Genomic DNA, 19,518 nt, shown 5'->3' on the forward strand with positions numbered 1-19,518 from the left:
GTACAGTGCCTCGGGGCCTTAATGGAGTCATCACTAATACTGGACATCACTACTGGATATTCAAGTGGCAACCATAGCATAAACTATCCTCTTTTTCCTCCAGATTTCTAGGAAATCATATCCTTCCTTTAAGAGGAGGCCCTAGCAACAAAGATGCATGCATTCATTGCCTCCACACTTGACTACTGTGACTCACAGTACCTGGACCTAAAGGTAGTGGCAACATGACAGCTCCAATTTGTGCTGAAAACAGCAGACCAGCTCTCTAGTAGGAAAAACTGCTGAAAACACATGACATCAATGCTCCTCATCCTTCACTGGCTCCCACTTAACTTCTGGGGTCATTTCAAAGCCCCTTGTCTTAATCTTTGAAGCCCTCAATGCTCAGGGTCAAACTGCACTAAAGACCACTGCACCATTCATGACCCATATAAACAGCTGTGTATACCAGTTTTGCTGCCTCTACTCCTACACAAAGGAAATGGATTAGATTTACTTCTCTGCCACCTCACTTGGGTCAATATAATTCATCACTGAGTCAATGATTCTAGTGGACGTCAGAAACTCTAGCGATGAGAACAGTGGTTCAAAAGAAAGTTGGTCTTATGCTTAATGCACTGAATTGGGAAGCAGGACATATGTGCTCAGTGCCTTGTTCTGCTACATATTTTCAGTGTGACTGCGCAAATCACTTACTCTCTCTCTGTGCCTTAGTTCCCCATATGTAAAATGGGGATAATAATATTTCCTTTTTTCACTCTTTGTCTGTTTTATCTATTTTGATTGTAAGCTCTCTGGGACAGGTATTGTCTCTTTCTTTTGTACGTTGCCTAATATAAAGAGGCCCTGAACTCAGTTGGGACTTCTCTGCACTATCATAAAATAAATAAATAAATAAATAACCACAACCACCACCACTACACATGGAAACCTGGGGCTGCCCATATCAAGTAAAGAAAAAAAGAAAATCAGAACATTATCCTGGCATTAGGAAGGAAAGAAAGGCAAGCCAGTACAATATTACTATGTCTTCAAGTTCAAACAGCTAGCAGCCTTTAATAAGGCAATGGACTGGGGCAATTTTATTCTGGTGATCATAGGTGATGATAGAATTACTTCTAAAGTATACCATTTCCCTCAGTTTTAAAAGTATCCTACTTATATTATCTTCATTATATTTGCCAATTTGTATTATTTTCTGATAAACAGGCAAAACTGCTAATATAAATTCCTTGTAAACTTGGGGACAATTTGATAGCAACACACTAAGCAGCACTTGGGCAGCATGGTCACCCTGAAAAGGTCCTGTTAGACATTTTTCTGATGAAAATCTCCTTGTAGGAAGGCATATTTTGAGCCTGAAAAAAATATTCCAGTACTATTTTACAAGTGGTTTGGAGCCCATATTTTTAATGACCATCAGGCTGTTCAGTTTCCACTTGGATAAACTCAGTTTGCATCACACTGGTATATACTTCTCAAACATTTTTTTTCTGCTTGTGACACATCATTAACATCATTTTCAAAAGACTTAAAGGGAACAGCTACAATATATTTTGTTGTGGGGATTACCTTGTTTTTCAACACCACAGTTTCCTCATCGTTAAAGCACCTACATGGGGCCAAATTCTGATAACCTAGATCATAGTGAAATCATTGGGAATATTCACAGAGTAAGGTATTAGTTACGGTGACCAAGGGTGTCAGAATCACACCCACAGACTTTGAGCAACATCCATATTCAGCATTGTTTTTAAAAGAAAAATATTTGGGGGGGCCAGTCATGTGAGCCCTGCACATATGGGACTCCAGTGGAAGTCAGTGGGGGGTAGGGGTCTGTCAGTCTGTGTATACAGTGCTTACAGAACACTAGGTTTGGGGAGTATTTTGGAAATATTTTGCTAAATAAATCCTGGATTTGATTTTGCTTCTCAAAACTTTTGGAAATAAAATATCTTAATTATGATTTTTAATTAAGCTTTCATAAAAGGCGACAGACTGAGAGCCCTGATAACTGAAATCCTCTAGGTAGGGATATCATTGATAGATGTTTTGCTATAGAATAGAGATAGACTGAGCCCTCTGTCCCTGGAGCAGACCCAGGAAGAAACTGTGATTGAAAGAATCACAAATCCTCCCCTGCTGCCATCTTGTGCCAGGAACAAGTAAGTTATTAGAACTCCAGAAAAGGTGCAGCTTACTTGTTCCAACATGGGCCTGGCCAACTACTCTAGCCAGTGAGTAGAGGAGCAGGGCCAAGTCCCCATCCATTCCCTGCCCCTCTTTTCCCCTTCCCTGCCCACCTGCTTGCAGGGTGGTAAACAGCTAGAGAGCGGAGGCTGCACTCCCCAAAAGACTTAGACCCAAAATCCAGGTAGGCCAAACAAGGGCATAATCTAACCCATAATGTTTATTGTTTGGGCGCGGTCTGTTGTATTTAGTTAACAGTTGTTAACTATTGGTTCAAGTCTGCCAGCTTGACTCACATTAAACAGTACTTTACTATGTACATACTCCTGTTCATTTCAGGGGGACTACCTGCAGTGTTAAAAATACTACTCGGTATGAGCAAAGGTGGCAGAACCAGACCTAAAGTTGTTAGTATTTACACAATTGAACATATTCCCACATAAACTGGTCAGTTTATAAAAATTGACTATATTCCCAAAGACAATTGTGAGAAGTACAGTTCTAAAACAAAATAAAATGAACGTAACCACAGAGCAGGTTACAAAATTTTCCATATCAGCTCCACCCAGGCCCATCCAGAAATATTTGTTTGCTGGGGACCTACTCCCATTTCACCCCAGTTAGAGATATGTTGGGGGCCCCCCTGAGCTCAGGGCCCTTGTACAATTGTCCTCTCTTTTCCCCCCTCTCATAAGCCCTGCACTCCACCAATTACACTGGCCACTGCATGGCCACCAGAGGCCTGATGTTACATTCCTTGTGCACTGAAGTCAACAGGAGATTGACCAACACCTCCAATGATTAGATCTTGGTTTCAGTTGCTTATATCTTTGCCAAACAAACTATTTATGCTGAAGTTTTCCATGCTATGTGGTGTGCTTTAGGCTGAATTTTTTTTTTTTTTTGAAAGTTTCAGCCATGATAGTTCAGCCATTTCTGATAATAAGGCTAGGAAAAATACATTGTTTTGCCAATATAAAAGAATTCTGGCAACCTTTTCTTTGAGAAGGTCCAGCACACTCATAAGAACATAAGAACGGCCATACTGGGTCAGACCACGGGTCCATCTAGCCCAGTATCCTGTCTTCCAACAGTGGCCAATGCCAGGTGCCCCAGAGGGAATGAACAGAACAGGTAATCATCAAGTGATCCATTCCCTGTCGCTCATTCCCAGCCTCTTCCATGAACTTATCTAATTCATGCTTGGGAGCAAGGATTTGAAATATTGCAGGGAGGGCCTTTGTATCAGGAATGTGCCTTTTAGCTGTTCCTGTGGAAATCTGCCCAAATTTGGCCAAATTCTAATAATGCTCTCAAAAACTGCAGTTCTCACACGCTCAGTAGAAACTTCTTAGAGTTTAGCAGCTAAAATCTCTGAAGATCCCATGTGTGCTGAGCATGTGCCATCCCCTCATGGCTCCTAATTCTGTCCAGATTGTACATAAACCATCCCCCCAGCATGGTTACAGGGACAAAGCCTGAATTTCCCTGTATTTGCTGCTGTTGACTGGTCCAGATCAAAGTGGGGCTAGGCACCGGAACTGAGAACAGGGAACATTTCTTCCCTGTGCTCTCAGTAACACTTGCCTGCTGGCACACAGGGAGCATGGGGGAGAAAGCCACCTGACTTGAATGCAGAGGGAATGAGAGCTGGAGTAGATAGGAGGGAAGGGAGTAGACTGGGAAAAGGAGCCTGGTGAGACTGGGACTTGGTGGCAAGGGCAGGGAAAAGAAACTGTGACTGGGAGTTGTAAGAAGGACAGGGATTAGGAGCCGGGATGGAGACTGGGACATGTTGGGCAAGGAGCCTGGGGCTGGGACCCAGGAGAGGGGAGGTTGGGAGACAGACGGGGAGACTGGTATTGACTAAGCAAGGAGACTGTGACCTGGGGGAAGGGGAAGCTGGGATTGGGTGCTAGTGAGATAAACAGGGAGCAGAGGAGACTGGGCGCCAGCTGGGGTGGAGAACACTGAGGTCAGACTAGGAACTGCAGGGAACGGGGGAGCCTGAGACTAGGGACCAGTAGGAGGAAATGGGGGCAAGGGAGGTGAATCTGACAAAGACCTCAGGTGCAGGGGTAGAACTGCGACTGGCTGGACAAAGGAACTGGTACAATGAGGCAAGGAGGGTGGAGAGTGGGACAAGAAGCCAGGGAGACAGACTGGATGAGGAGTCCAGGGAGGGAGACGGAGCCAGCACAACAGGGGGAGCAGAACAAGGACAGAGAGGAACAGGGAGATAACTGGGGACTGGGAGACAGGAAAGAAGTAGATCAGATGACGAGTCAAAAGGGGACATCTGGAACTGGTTGGGCAAGGAGACTGTGAACAAGGAGTTGTGAAGGGAGACAGATACTGTCTGTCAAGGAGATTGGGTGTGTCCAGGGAGAGACTGGGGGAGGGGCAGGGGAAACTGGGACTTGGATGCGGAACGCCAAGGGGGAGATTAGGACTGCTGGGCATGGAGACTAGAACTGGATCAGCCTGTCCCTGTCTGAATCTGCCTCACCATTCCCCTGTCTCCGGTGGGGAAGGAGGGGGAGACACTGAAAGCACAGGAGAGACAATCTCTCCCTGCTCCCAGTTCTGGTGCCACAGTAGCCCCAGCAGCCAAGAGGAATGATTACAGGGAAAGTTCTGCTCAGCCCTAGAACCCTGGGCTGGACCACATTCAGTCACTCTATGCGGATGATGTATGCACAATCCAGTTGACACAAAGGATCTGTGAGGGATTGGAGCATACTCACTGTGAATGGAAACATCTGAGAATTTAGCTGCCAAACTCTAACAAATCTTTACCGAGCATGTGTGAGCTGAAATTTTTCAGTGGCTTATACCTCGGCCAAATTTGGATGGATTTTCAAGGGGATGACAAAGGCCACATTTCAAGTCCTTGTTCCAAAGCATGAAGGTGCCAGACCTTGTCAATTAAACAGTTGTAGAACATTTTTTTAACATGGCAAAATATATTTTTCCTTAATTTCATTCTTAGAAACAGATGAACCATTTTCATCAAATATTTAATAACAACATTTAGCCTTATGAAGACCCTCAGTGTGGAAAATGTCAGCACTAACCATTAAAGTTGGACAAAACTATAAGCAACTGAAAACAGGATCTTATAACCGGAAATGTTAAGCAAGCGTACCTACAGACATCATTACCAGAAACACATATAGTACAAATATGTGAATGGAGTAATCCCATTTCACCCATAATTATTTCCATTAATAAGTTAATATTTACATGAATTAATATATTCAAACATATGAAGTACTAAATATTATGGGCTAATTTAATACTATTTCTATTACATTAGCATCTAAAGGCTTCAGCTTAGACCAGGGCCCCATTGTACTAGGCACTGTACAAACACATAATAAGAAATAATCTCCTTCCCAAAGACTTTGTAACCTAAATAGACCAAGGGTTGGAGGGGAAACAGAGAGGTGAAGTGACTTGCCTAACCTTACCCAGAAGGTCAGTGTCAAAACCAGGAACAGAAGCCAGCTTTTCTGACTCCCAGTCCAGGGCCCTACCCACTGAACTACATGGCCTCTAGACTTTGTTTTCATGCAGTGCATAATAGAAGATGATCCACAGTTGCACCACTCCACCTCAGAAAGGCACAATGCCTCCCAGGGCTTCACCTTTGCACTGGAGAAGTGATTTCTGAAACCCATTTATGGGGTTTAGCATTCTCCCCCCAGCCACCAGCCTACTCCATACCTATTCTATTTCTCCCAACAGGAAGCATCTAGGGCACAACACCTATACATCCAAGTGCTTGGCTGCAACTGAATTTGGCACTAATGTGGATGCACAAGATGGGGGAATCCTTACTTTCTACTACACCTCTGAGAAACTACATAAAGGCTACACAAAATGTAGGGTTACCATATTTCAGCAAGCAAAAAAGAGGACGGGAGGAGCCCCACCCTAGCCCCGCCCCTGTCCTGCCTAGCCCCGCCCCTGCCCCTTCCATTCCCTCCCACTTCCCGCCCCCCTCAGAACTCCCAACCCTCCCCCCGCTCCTTGTCCCCTGACTGCCCCCTCCTGGGACCCCTGCTCTTAACTGCCCTCCAGAACCCCACCCCCTACTTAAGCCTCCCTGTTCTTTGTCCCCTAACTGCCCCCTCCTGAGACCCTACCCTCTACCTGTACCCTGACTGCCCAAAACCTTATCCACACCCCCACCCCCAGAAAGCTCCCCCCCGAACTCCCGACCCCCCCCTCCCTGTCTCTTGACTGCCCCCTCCAGAACCTCCCTGCCCCTTCTCCGACCCCCTGACCCCCTTACCCTGCCGCTCAGACCAGCGTGCCGGGGAGGAGGAGCAGGGGGTGGAGCTCCAGACTGCCGGTGCGAACGGCCGGCTGGTGATCTGCGAGGGAGGGAGGGAGTGCTCTCAGCTGCAGGGGAGAGGAGGGGGAAGCGGAGGAGGGGCTCTCTCTGGCTGTCGGAGCCCCATGTAAGTGGCACCATCCGGCTGGCTGCCCTGTCAGCCGCGCGCACTCTGCATGGGAGGGAAGTCCGGACATTTACAGATTCCCCCCGGACGCTATTTTTAACTCTAAAAGCCGGACATGTCCGGGGGAATCCGGACGAATGGTAACCCTACAAAATGTAGCCCTAAGTAATTAATTACTCATTATTATTATGCCTTTGTCAGCTTTAAATAATAATATAATTGCTGACCTTGATAACTGCCCTACCTCTAATATATATTTAATATTAAGTTGCATATCTAATGATGAACTGAAGTGCTTAAAAAATATGCTAGAGAACCCAAATGAATTACAGAACCTGTATATCTAGCATCATATGCTCCCTGCAATAAAAATATTACTATTAATGATAATTATTAATAATGGGGCACAGATATAAGCAATTAGTAGTAATTTGCTACAAAGAAAGGCTGAAGCCCCACTGTGCACATGAAAAACCTGCACTGTGCACTGCAGCTTAACTGGCCTGCTTCCATCTGGAGATATGCAGTGGTAAGGTTGCTAAGCAAAGAATCTGCACGGTGCATTAAATAGGGCATCATCAGGCTGCAGGTGGGAGCAGTCAGTGGAAAACACAGTTCTATCACATGCTATCCCAAAACAGCTCCCTAAATTCTGATGTCAAACTGATTGCAAGCTGTTGCGGACATGAGCAACATTAATGTCCACTCATCAGGCAACACACCAGGGTTCCTTCTATTTTCAACAGTTCGAAATGCAAAGAGGAATCTGATACTAAGTGTGTAAGTGCATGTGTGTGCACACATATGTGTGCATGTCTCTGTGTGTAAAAATGTCCAGTGAAGATCTCTGGATCAATCTCTGCACATCCCATGTACCTTTAATGTCACATGCTTGCAATATGGCCAACCCATCTTCTTTAATAGCAGCCTTAAAGGCCTGGCATTTTTACTATGAAATGTTTGGCTCCGGTCACTCTCTGCTTGGTGAGCTGGGGCATGCTAAATAGCATGGGAGGCTTCCACAACACTTTCTTGTGTGTCATTTCACATATCTCTGCTGTCTCCACACTGTTTGTCATAGAAAAAGAGCAAACTCCCAACAGAAGTTACACTTCAATACATTTTAAAGAACAGAGAGGCTCAATACTTTTCCAACACATGAATTTAGGATTTTGCATTTCTCCAGCAAATTTGGTGACATGCAATATAAAAGATATTCAAATTACTGAGACACATTCAGATCACAGTTGCTCTGTTGTAAATCAAGAGTAACTCCACTGACTTCAGTGAATAATTCAGTGATTAACACAATCTGGCCTCCTACTCACACTGAGTAGAATTTATTCAGAAAAGAAGTTCAACTGATTTTGATGGGATTACTCAAATGAGTAAGTGCTGTTCAGGATGAGAAGAGATTGTGGAACTAGAGTTCTAAAGAGAAATAATTCACAAGGAAATAGGAAACCACCATTGTGGCAGTCTGATGATGTCACTGAAGACATGAGAAATGTAGATCAGCATCTGAAGATATGAGAGGCAGCAGACACAGAAATTTGGTATAGGTAAATTCTATTATACTTCAGAATTATTTGGGTTGTTCTAATGGTGGTTTCATGTTAACATTACTTCCATAGTTTCTTCACAGATGCTGAACTTCAAGTTTTCAAGACGGGAAATCAGTACTCTGTCCCTAGCTTCCTCCGTTGCTCTTCCAACTGGCAAAAGGCTTGCAACATGCATAATATTAGACTTTTCTTCAATATCCCTCTCCTCTGTCTGAACTGCTTCTCCTCAACCATCCTTCTATATCCCCCATCCTGTGCTGAAAATCCTAGCCAAGGTCAGCATCCTCTACTCCAGGTTCCTTCTCCAAATGGATGAGAATCAGCAGCCTGATATTGAGGTACAAGTCTCTCTCCTGACTTTTCTGCTCCAGCCTGATAATATTCACCTACCCCGTCCTTAGGGTGCAGCTCTCCACTCCCAACTCAGTATAGAGATACAACTTTGCCTCTCATGACCAGTGTCTGTACCCAGGGCCCTGATTTCTGGAGCCCAGTCTCCAAAGGGTGCCCCATTTCTCCTCTCTGGCCCAGTGTCCCCATTCTGTGATAACAGGGATCATCAGTGAGCTCTGACCTCCTGAAGCTATTACCAAGGAAAACAGCACAACCTGTAATCCAGCTTGGGTTTCTCCTTCGTCCTAGAGTTCCAAGGATCCTCCTTGCTGGACCAGAGAAGGGAAGCGACAGATACTCAAGATACGGGGAGAAGTGGAAGATATGAGGAGCAAATCCATGGTTCAGTGACATGGGATAGAAGTGTATACAAAATAGATCCAGGAGTTAGGAGGAGATCATAGAAGCTAATGATGACAAAGGCCAATTATCAAGTTCATTCCCCTGCATGTACAAGATGTAGCTCCCTAATAGATGATGTATGAGATATTAAACTGATACCACATTTGAGCTTAATTCAAAGACCAAGAAGAAGCAGGTTGTGAGGTAGAAGCTAACAATGGCATAACCTGCAGCACTGGACTGGGCAAAAGACTCAGAAGTAGGGCTGAACCCTGAACAGCAACCCAGGGAGTCTGAATGGACTGGAACTGGGGAAGGTTTGGAGCAAGGCTGAGTCTAGCAACAAGTACTAAAGGTAACTACACAGTCTCATACAGCAGATGGGTCTGGCAGCTGAGAGCAGTGGTGTTTTACAGTGAAGACCAGAACAAAACCAGAAGAGGAAGAGAGTCTCAAGCATGGAAGATGGAGCAGGCTCTGATTTTCATGTTCTTGGCAAACCAGTTACTAGCTGGAAAAGCAATGGAAAGAAGTTTGTGGGTGTGTGGCAATGGACACCACTTTATTCTCTATTGACAAGTGTATCAACACCTGCAAAGAAAAGATAGGTATTGTGTACATGAAACCACTGTTAAATTAAACAAAACAAATTTTAAAAATAATAGAACTTACCCTACAACGTTGAAAATCTCCTGCCTTTCTTAGCTACTTAAATACATTTCTTCAGTCTCTAACAAGATCAGACTAGCAACTGGACTTTCAGTTGGGAAGTCTCACTAAAATGGCAACCAATGGCATTCACTGAATGGATATACTGAAATGGTGAGTTATTTCTTAAATCTGTTTGGAATATTCATTTTTAATCCACACACTTTTTCTTGTTAATGCTTGCTTTGTTACCTTTCAATCTGCTGCGCTATGTATTGCTGTTGCAGACTTTTCTGTTTATTTTATTAAGAAAAATCGGGGTGCTCTTGAACCTAGGGGCTGGGGAAGAGGATAAAGAGCATTTTCTTCAGCCTAGCACATGTGAACAAGTCAGGTACAATACAGACCTAACATTTCATTGAGCACTAGGCTGAAAGGACAGCTAGTGCACCCATTAGCATTCCAAAACGCAAAGGGAATGTAGCTAGGATGGGAACATGGCCAGGACCTAGCTTCTCTGCATGCCTGCTAGCATCTGACAGCAGTTGCTGGGGGAGCACATACTCCAGTTTACAAAAGCAGGTGTGCAGGACACCATTCAGCACATTTATACTAAAACTCCCTATAGCATTCCTCAGGCATCTGCCTTGCATAGGCAGAATGTCTCAGAGCCCCACGGCTTAGCTATGACAGCTCCACAATCCCACAGCTTCAGAAAAAAGCAAGACAACAGTTTGGTTATGTATGTCTTTGAAATGATATTTACAGCCCATTTAATTTCTCCAATTTGTTTACAGCTTCTCAATAATCAAGCTATTCAACCTGACCATTTGCCACCTTTAGTTCTGCACCCTCAGAACTCCCATATAACTGCAACAAGTATATGGAATATTAGTTATTTCAGCAATGGTAATTTCAGAACTTCAGGTTGAAATAAAAACAGTTCACGTATTTTGAAGCATCACCAGTAAATAACACTAACCTCCTTCACTTTTTCCAGTTCATTCTGTAGAGCCTGTTTAGTAATCTCAACTTCTATAAGCTGCTGTCTTAGCTTTTCATTTTCATCTTCTGTTGTAGCTCGTTTTTCTTCCACATTTTCTAACTCATGATGAAGTCTTACTGAGACATCTTTTGCAACCTAAATGAAATGGTGTTTGCAAAAATAAATAATTAAATACATGAAAAATATGTATTTTTGCAGTACTGTTTGAATTACCACTTATGACTTTTTTCAGTAGAAGGGGTGTAGAAAAGATGTGCAGAAGCCAGAGTCAACCAGTGGGATTCTGGCTACCTAAGAACTCAGCCTAACTTTCATTGAAGTTAGGAAAGGAGATTCTTTCCATTGACTTCAGTGGGAGTTGGATTAGGCCCTAAACAAATACACCTCTACCCCAATATAACGCTGTCCTCGGGAGCCAAAAAATCTTACCGCGTTATAGGTGAAACCATGTTTTATCGAACTTGCTTTGATCCGCCAGAGTGCACAGCTCCCGCCCCCCACCGGAGTGCTGCTTTACCGCGTTATATCCGAATTCATGTTAGATCGGGTTGCGTTATATAGGGGTAGAGGTGTACTCCCCATCTCTGGACTCCCGGGTGTGCACAATGAAGCAGTAACTCCACCATCCTTGGAAACTGTACCTGAAAGGGACTGAATTCTGCATTGATAGTTCTCCCAACTCCTTCACTCACCGCTCCCTTTCCTACTGCACCCAAGCATGTCCCTTTCAGACAGTTAATGCCCATGGAAGCACTGACTAACAGCAAGGTCTACCCTCTCCAGCCATATGAAGCACAAACGAGGGGACAGCTCCTCACTTCCTCCCCCCTGTTTAGGCATGCAAGGTTGGTCACAATCTGGTCTTTATTATTGCTAATTACTTTAATTTTAAAAATAAGATAAGCCTTAAATTTTTGACCAGACACCTGTGTCTAACACTAAAATTCAGTATAACATTTTTAAAGTGCATAGAAGCATTCATGGTTTTTGTTTTCAATTTTGAAATGCACAGACACAGGAGGAAGGTTTAAGGAAATGTACCAGGACCCAATCCCTTTTTTCACTTATGTAAATCACAATTATGCCATACAGAACATTATATTATAACTTTATGGCACTTTTAAAACAGTATTAACATATATCAAATATTTAGGTAAACAACAACAGCTATGATGACTTCGATACAATCATTTTGAAAGATCTGACGTGTTAATTTCTTTAAAAATTGAAGACACAGTTGATCCTTCTTTGGTGTTTGCATTACCTAAGTCTGAGCTCAGAGTTCTATCTTTTTATGGCCAATACAATATTTGTTACATGTTTTTAATACTCTGTTATATTTCATGTACACACCCATACACAGAACTCTAAAGAAAAAATATTGCATAGAAAGCAATGGAGAAGAATTTTATCTATCAAAAACAGTTGCAGCTAGTATCATAGAATATCAGAGTTGGAAGGGACCTCAAGAGGTCATCTAGTCCAACCCCCTGCTCAAAGGAAGACCAATCCCCAACTCCCTAAATGGCCCCCTCAAGGACTGAACTCACAACCCTGGGTTTAGCAGACCAATGCTCAAACCACTGAGTTATCCCTCCCCTCTCATGCTTTCATGACAGGAAACACAACTGTGTGTGAAGCACTGATACAATAGGTTGCAGCATTCATTCAATGACTTCCCCATCCCTACGTCCCACCCCTTACTTACACACACACACACACACACCCCTTGGAGGGGAGGGGCCATCTTTGCTGAATTCCTAGCAGATCCTAGGGTAAGGGACTACAGGATAGGGTGAAAATCACATCAAGTCAGAGGACTAGATCCTGACCTCCTTTCCCCCACTTTTGTGCTTAATTGATCAGTTAGGTAGTCCTTCAACATAGGGGATTCCACAGGTAGCATCCCTTACCCGCCCTCTAAGCCCTGGCATGGCAGGAAAGTCAGATATATGGCCTAGATTCTGCAACCCTGAGGCTGAATAGCACTTCATAGCCTTTTTTGACAAGATTACCTATTTGGCTGACAAAGGTAACTATACTGACATAACGTATTTAGACTTCTGTAAGGTTTTTGACATAGTCATGCAAAATATTCTGATTAAAAATCATCATCCAATGGGGTCATTTCTAGTGGGATCCTACAGGGATCTGTTTTTGTCCCAGTGCTATTCTATGTCTTTGTCACACATCCTGAAGAAAGCATAAAATCAATTGCTGGTAAAGTTTGTAGATGACACAAAAATTGATGAAGTGGCAAATAATAATAAGAGCAGGTCAGTTCTATGGAGCAATCTGGATCACATGGTAAGCTATGCTCACTTGACCAACATGCATTTTAATATAGCTAAATGCAAGATCAAATATCTAGAATATAAGTCACCTTTGTAGGATGAGGAACTTTATTTTAGAAAGAAGTAACTCAGAACAGGACTTAGGGGGCATGGTAGATAATCAGCTGAACATAAGCTTGCCGTGCAATGCAGTGGCTAAGACAGCAAATGTGATCCTTTAATGTATATGCAGGGGAATATTGAGTTACAGTAGAAATAAGATGTTTTTATCATTGTATCATTGTATCAAGGATTCAGAAAAGAGCTACAAGAATTATTTGAGTTCTGTAAAACCTGCCTTACAGTGACTAAAGCATGTATCTAGCTTATTAAAGAGAAGGTTAATACGTGATTTGATCACAGTTGATAAGTACAGTGACAAGATTTCTAACAGTAGAGGTATATAATTCAGCAGTTAAAGGCATAACAAGATGTGGTGAATAGAAACTAAAGGTAGACAAATTCAGACTAGAAATAAAGCACACAGACGAGAAATAAGGCACAAATTTGGCCCAATGAATATTTAACAATGAGGGCAATTAACCATTGGAACAACTTACCTATGAATCTAGTGGATCCTCCATCACTTGAAGTGATTGGTTTTCTTTCTAAAATATTTGCTGTAGCTCAGCCAGAAGTTATGGACTTGAGGCAGAAATCCCTTGGTGAAACTCTATGGCTTGTATTATGCAAGAGGTCAGATAAGATGATCGTAATGGTCCCTTCTGGCCTTAAGATCTATGGCTGAAATCCTGGCTCCCACTGAAGTCAATGGGAGTTTTTCCATTGACTTCAGTGGAGGCATGATTTCACCCTATGAACAACTTACTCATAAAAATAATCTCACTGAAGCCTAAGTAAATACTCTAATGGTTCCACTGGAGTCAATGGGACTATTCAATTGGGTTACAAAAACTGGCCCATAGGGTGTAAGCTGTTTTGTTTGTAATGACCTAAAAAGGTCCGAATGTAATCACTCAGGGCAATTACTCACATTCCTGATGACTTCAACAAGAATTGGCTTCAGTAAAGACTGAATAAAAGACATGTCTGAAGCCCAAAACATGGCCCTTAAAATTCTGCCCCCCAAACCAAAGGGTAAGTCTGGCCTCCTATACCCTGTGCTCCCTGCATAGTCTAGAAGATGTGTGTTTCAAACTGGTATGGAGCAGAATGTCTGAGTCAGAGACTAGGATATGGGAGCACCATTTTGCCTCAGCACTCAGTTCTCTCCTTCTTCAACTACCCACCCACACACTGAGACTAGGTGCTTCTGTACCTTGAGGTCCTGCTCCATGCTGCGCAGGAGCTCTCCATCGATCTCCCCAGTCTGTGCATAGCGGAGCCTCTTGCGCTCAGCCTTGCGGAGCCGGTACTGTAGGATTCGGCAATTCTTGTTGGCTCTCTCCAGTTCATGACGCATTTCCTGCAGCTGACAAGCATCCTCCTCGAAGAAACTGTCCCTCATCTCATCCATCTCAGTCCTCAACTCATCTATCTCATTCTGACACCCAGTCAGGCACAGGAGAACACAAACAGATGAACCAAGAAAATAAATATCAGAGATACACAGATAAAACATAGGGAAATGTGGCTACAACGGAGCTGGAAAACAGGTCTTCTCCCTCCATGCCCATTAAAAAATAAGACAAATGGGAGAAATGGAGGGCAGTAAAAGAGATACTATGAACTAAAACACATTATTGCCCTTGTATAGTATTATACTGATATTATTATAAATCCTCCCTCTCATGAGCTAGCAGAAGAAATAGGAAACAAGCAGAAATCTAGCCCATGATGCTTTGTATCTGCTGTGCAGCATTCTGCCCACCCACAGATGTGAAGCAGCAGAAGGGGTTGGCTAAACAGCTCTCCCCTTCTACTCCCCCCACTCCCATCACTCCCCAGGAAGGGTGTGGGTGACAGGCCTTGCCCCTTCCCAGCTCAGCTCACAAATCTCCCCAGAGGAATCTTCCCAGCCCCACCCTCCACCTCTGCCGGGGGTGGATGCCATGTGCTAGGCCCCTTTCTAGCTCCCCATCTGCCAGGAGGCGGGGGGATGGAGAAGCCAGGCATTGCCCATTTCCACCCCCACCTGCCCCGAGGCGGGGTTCACACCCTTGTAGCCGACCTCCTCCTCCTCCCTAGGGGAATAAAGGGGGAATCTCGCTCCCATCGCCCATCCCCCGCTCACCTTGAGGGTCTCGTTCTCCTCCCGCAGTCTCTCCATCTCCTCCTGCAGCTCCTCTTGCTGGGGCGGGCTCGGGCTCCCGCCGCCCCCAGCGCCCTGCTGCAGCCCCTCGGGCCCGGCCGCCGCCATGGGCGAGGGGGAGGAGGCCAGGGGCGCCTCGGCCGGGGCGGCGGCGCTGCTGTGGTTGCCGCCCTTGGTTTGCATCTGGGCCGCGGCCGCCAGCCCCCGCCGCAGGTGGAACTGGATGAGCTCAGTCTGCAGGCATCCCTCCCGCCAGCACCCGCCGCCGCCCGCCGCCCGGCCCTTGCCTGCGCCACAGGAAGATGGAGGGGCCGGGGCCGCCTCCCCACCTCCCCTCTGCGGAGCCCGCCCCGCTTTGCCCCTCCAGTTCCTGGGCGGCGGCTGCAGCGCGGCTGCCCCCTCCCGCTCGCCCGCTCCTCCTCCCCCTCCTCCCGCGGGCGGCGGCTCCTCGCCGGCTGGCTCCGTGGCTGGGGGAGGCGGCTCCGGCGCCCGGGAGGCTGCGGCTGCCCCCGCCGCGTGCGGCTGCGCTTCAGCACCAGCCGCGGGCTGGACAGCTCCCGGCAGCGCCGCGCCCCGCAGCAGCGCGGGCGGCGGCTTGTCCCCCCTGCCCCGGCCGCCTCTCTGCCCTGGCGGCGGCCGCGCCCAGCTGCCTTTGGAGGCGGCCGCGGCGGCTCTCGGGGGGGTGGCGGCGGGGCGGCTGTCCCTGGGGCCTGCCGGAGAGGACGCTCGCTGCTGCTGCTGCTTTCTGCTGCTGCTCCCCTCCGGATGCTGGCGAGGCTCGGAAGCAGCTGCAGCGCCCCCGGCAGGCGGCTGGTTCATCGCTGCTTGCTAGCGCCGGGCAGCCTCACTGGCGTCCGGCAGCCGGGGTATCCTCCTCCGCCTCCTCCCTGGGAGCTGGGGAAAGAGCTGCACAGAGAAGGGAACGGGGGGCAGTGAGAGGCGCACACGCTCAGTGCTCGCACCGGACTGAGCGCGGCACACCCGCAGCTGGGCTTGCTAGCATGGAAACCCAGGCCCGGAGCCCCGCGGGGCAGCACGCGCCCAGCCCCCGCGCTAGGGAGGGAGCTCAGCCCGCGGGGTGTATGTAAATACTGCCCGCTCCCTCCAAGCTATCCGTTAGGGGCCGCGTTGCTGCTGGAGAGGGAAGGCGCCTGGAGGCCAGAGGCTGAGCGCTTTGTTCCAAACCAACTCCACACAGCTGTAAACTCGGGCACTTGATTTCAGTCCCTAGCAAGTTAAAAATTGGTGTTCTTTGCAGTCATCGCAGTCTGGGATGGTATCCTTTACACCCATATAAATTCGGAGTAACTTTGTTGAAATCATTTGAGTAACTCTGGTGTAGCTGAGATCAGACCCTGGCTCCTTTATGTCTCTAGGGGAGATTTTTTTCTGCTGATGTCAGAACTCGTGGTTCCCTTCAGTAAAGAATGGCAAGAGGTACTTGTCTCGTACACATCTTCCTTGCTTTGTCCACCGTTGTTCCGTGTGTATAGCTAGAGATGCTAATGTAGCTCTATGGTGCTAGAAAGCACTCACCAAGCTGTCAAAAAGGACATTGGCAAGAGGGGAGGGGAAGGGAGTATTTTATGCTCTTGGGGTTACCCACGTGAAAATAAAACCAGAAGTTCCTTTAGCTCTAACGGGGATCTCCCAGTAGTACGAAGGGTTAGACCACCTAAACAGAGGAGTCGTTACTAGCCCCGCCCTTAAACAATGGTGTAGGTTATTGTTATTCATATTACTAAATTAACCTCTGAACCCAGATTTGTAATTAATTTGTTGTCCGGGGGCACTATATCACTAGTTCTTAAGATTCATATGTGAAAGTTTACTCCCCCCCCCCGATTTCTCAGTGATTATTACATTTATTAATTATGAGACGTCTATCTGGCCAATTTTACCCATCTTTATATTTAAAAGGCTAGGAAGCAGAGAACACATTTAGACTACCCCAGACTGTTGCTATGGTTACCAAATTACTCTCAGTTGGCAACTTTTTTCCATATTAGAAAAGTGATAGTTTCCATGGTCACAATCGATTATATAAAGGGTATTTATTGGGTGCAACCTTACAAAGATATTTCTTAGTATAATCTGAAAATGATCACTGTGATCAACAAAATGTATTTAATAGCCTTTATTCAACTTTTATTTATAGTGATAATTTATGCAAAAGTAAAAACCTTAGGGATCCCAGTAAATTTCTAATTATCTAAAATTAGCTGTAGCATTAAACAGTAAAGAGAGAAACCTGAATTTGGCAAGGTCATTCTATATTCAGTACCAATGAGATAACTCTGGAACATACTCTAGGCTATGACACTGCTTATTGCCAGGCATGCACTGATTACTGTTACATGCATTGACATCTACAATAATGATTTTAGTTGAAGTATTGAAAATTAATGTTCAGAAGTACATAACTGGGCAGAAAGTTCCAATATATTAATTGCCAGAAGTGATGCTATAATCTATTACTTTATAAAAACAATTTATGAAATGTGTTTCTTTACATTTCAGTTGCCTATTGCAGACAGAATTTTAAGCTGCTCTTTTTCAGAATTCTCTTATTGAAAAAGCCTCTTTTTTCTTGCAGTCAAAAACTGCATATATAGACGCTGAAAACGGGTGGAATCAACTTGATTTCAGTATCTTATTCATTACTATGACTTTTAGGTGTTGCTAAAAATTAAACCAACAAATCTGTAACCCTACACGCTACCTGGATTTCTTCCTGAAGTTTCACTGCAGCAAAGTCATCAGGCTCAGCAAAGATCTGCCAGGAATATAACTTGAATCCTTCGTGTCCCAAATTCCAGCACCGGCAGGCTTCTATACAAATTAAAGAATCTTTTTAATGCAACCGAAACCCATTTCCAAATAAGAATTCCCCATCTGCACAAACTCTGCAATAGAATCCGCACGCTAGAGGCAAAATCACGTGGCGTCAAAAGAGGTGACAGGACGCGGTTGCCTTTCTGCAGGTTTTCCTGCTGGAAACAGCTGCCAAGGCGGAAAAAAAAGAAAGAAAGAAAAAAGAAAACAATCAACCCCCAACAGCAAACCAGAGAGAGGTTCACAGTTTTCACCGGCCAGTGTGAAACTAAATCCCCCGAGACAGAAGCAGCCAAGAATTCAGAAGGGGCTTCCATTTAATTTGTTCACTCTCCCAGCACAGATCACGTCCTTCTTATTCTAGTAGGTTTAAATGTGCTGCACACATTGCAAGTGTTTATTAAAGCTTGCGGGTGCTTCTGGCTTTTGTCCCGATTTTAGGATGCAGAAGGAAGAGGGCGTTTTCGCAGGGTTACCCTAAATGATTTACAATGTGTTGAGTTTTAATCGTATTGAACATTATTTAAAAAAAACAACGAAAAAACCCCAACAAACAAACAAACAAACAAAAACCCAACACCAACAATGGCTCTACTGTAAGGCAGTCTCATTACTCACCGCCACTTTGTCTGCTGCCGGGCTGGTAAAATGCATACACACACGAGGTACCAAGCTGTGCCAGAGTATCTCAGAGAAATGCAGCAATATTCGTGAGCTGACCTCACTGGGCCTCGGAGAGAGGGTGGGGGAGGGAGGAAGCAGCAAAGGGAAGAGAAAAGAAAAGAAGACATTAAACGACAAGAACCACGCCCAGGCCTTGAGGCACAGTTGCAGTTCTCCTTAGCTGTACATGGCAGTATCGGATTACAGGGCAAACAGGAGGATTAGGTTGCAGTAGATGTGGACAATTTTCGTTCAGAATTCATTCCAGGGAAACAATAGATTCTGATCAATTATTTATTCTTCTTTTTAAGGAAGACTAGCGTGAGGAGACAGTGATGCCAGACGCCTTCTGATGCAGCAGCAGGATGACAACAACTGGATTTTCCTTTGTTCATTTCCTTGATTTGCATTTCAAGTATAGCAAAATCATAATTACATTTCATTAGCAAACTCCTAATGCAATTGGTAAAGATAGAGAGACACTGCCAAACTATTCTCCTCTGCTAGAGATAATTCCATATGTAATTAATTAATGTACGCTTTGAATAAAAAAGAAAGTATTTCATTGACAAAGTCCTAACATATTTGGTAAAAATAGAAACAGTGCCATTCTAATTTACTAAAGATGATTCAAATATTTATTTATTCTTGTGTATATTATGTAGATTTGTCTACATATCCAAGCATTATGTGGCCCATATCACTTTGTATCTGAGGGTACGTCTTCACTTACATCCGGGTCCGGATGTAAGCAATCGATTTTCTGAGTTCGATTTATCGCGTCTGGTTAAGACGCGATAAATCGATCCCGGATCGATCCCGGAAGTGCCCCGGATCGATCCCGGAAGTGCTCGCCTTCGAC

General features: G+C 45.0%; 1 protein-coding gene across 1 annotated transcript in view; it reads right to left on the minus strand.

The window, feature by feature from the left end:
* The window catches only part of MTCL3 (MTCL family member 3), a 35,690-nt gene extending 19,713 nt beyond the window's left edge, over nt 1-15,977 (minus strand). The window contains exons 1-3 of the mRNA XM_065401425.1: nt 15,141-15,977; nt 14,226-14,450; nt 10,590-10,748 (exon numbers count right to left, since the gene is read on the minus strand). Of these exons, the coding sequence (XP_065257497.1) occupies nt 10,590-10,748; nt 14,226-14,450; nt 15,141-15,977 (1,221 nt within the window). The remainder of the gene's footprint in view (nt 1-10,589; nt 10,749-14,225; nt 14,451-15,140) is intronic.
* Between the last annotated feature and the right edge of the window lie 3,541 nt (nt 15,978-19,518).

The sequence above is a fragment of the Emys orbicularis genome, chromosome 3 (assembly GCF_028017835.1).
Source record: "Emys orbicularis isolate rEmyOrb1 chromosome 3, rEmyOrb1.hap1, whole genome shotgun sequence".
In the NCBI taxonomy this organism is placed as follows: Eukaryota; Metazoa; Chordata; order Testudines; family Emydidae; genus Emys; species Emys orbicularis.